The 911-nt window shown below is 46.5% G+C and overlaps 1 protein-coding gene across 1 annotated transcript in view; it reads right to left on the reverse strand.

Moving 5' to 3' along the window:
* LOC119587126 (protein patched-like) overlaps positions 1-911 on the reverse strand; it is a gene marked incomplete at its 3' end in the record, with an annotated part of 106,921 nt that overhangs the window by 61,622 nt on the left and 44,388 nt on the right. Inside the window, 1 exon segment of the mRNA XM_037935877.1 lies at positions 57-246. Within this exon segment, the coding sequence (XP_037791805.1) occupies positions 57-246 (190 nt within the window).

Genomic DNA, 911 nt, shown 5'->3' on the forward strand with positions numbered 1-911 from the left:
GCCAATCAAAACAACTAGGCCTAAGCGACGCAACGCACACGAACATTTGCACTCACATGTCGAACATTTCTATCTTGACGGAGGTCGCCGCACGGAGCACGGCCGCGTGGGCGAGGAGTGCCCGGGGATGCAGGATGTTGGCGCCCTGGTCCTTGGGCGTGAGGATGAGGATCTGCTTGGTAGTGCCTGCGCCCTCGCCCAGGCTCTTCTCCACGTACTCCAACTCCTTCTCCAAACGGCCGCCCTCTGGACAGAAGGAGAGTGAGAAATTAGCTCTTGCGGTGGTTCGGTCCTAAAATACATAATAATATACATATACACGCATAGAATATATTGTATAATGAAGTATACTGAAAAATAGATACATAGGTAGATAGGTAAATAGATACACAGTTAGATAAACAGATACAGAATAATAACATGCGATAGACTATCTGTATATTGTAGATCTGATAAACAGATAATGGTATGTAGGCAATAGTACACAGATGGGTTTAACATACAAATACATACATATAACGCATAGAAATAAGATAAGAAAATAGAAAAATAGCTAACATTTGATGAATAATATCCAGCTTAGAAAAAGAACCAACGAAAAGCATGAGTGACGTATGTTTCGTTACCGATTGACTTTCCACTAGAATACATATTACTACAACCTCACACACGCAAAGGAGAGAAAATAGCTGCCTTTGTGGTTTCGACTTGAGACCCCGAGATTGTGCACCTGCATTCCACACCATAAGCCACCTCACGGACATAAGCATTGGCGGGTGACGCTACCGTGTGCCCCCCGCCCGCCATCCCGAACAGGGGCGTACCTCGCTGCCTCGCCCGCCCGCACCTCGGCATTGTTTACTTGTTTACTCCAGCTGCGGCATAAGGCGGGCGTTCAGTGACAGCTTGTT

The sequence above is a fragment of the Penaeus monodon genome, chromosome 22 (assembly GCF_015228065.2).
Source record: "Penaeus monodon isolate SGIC_2016 chromosome 22, NSTDA_Pmon_1, whole genome shotgun sequence".
Taxonomy (NCBI): domain Eukaryota; kingdom Metazoa; phylum Arthropoda; class Malacostraca; order Decapoda; family Penaeidae; genus Penaeus; species Penaeus monodon.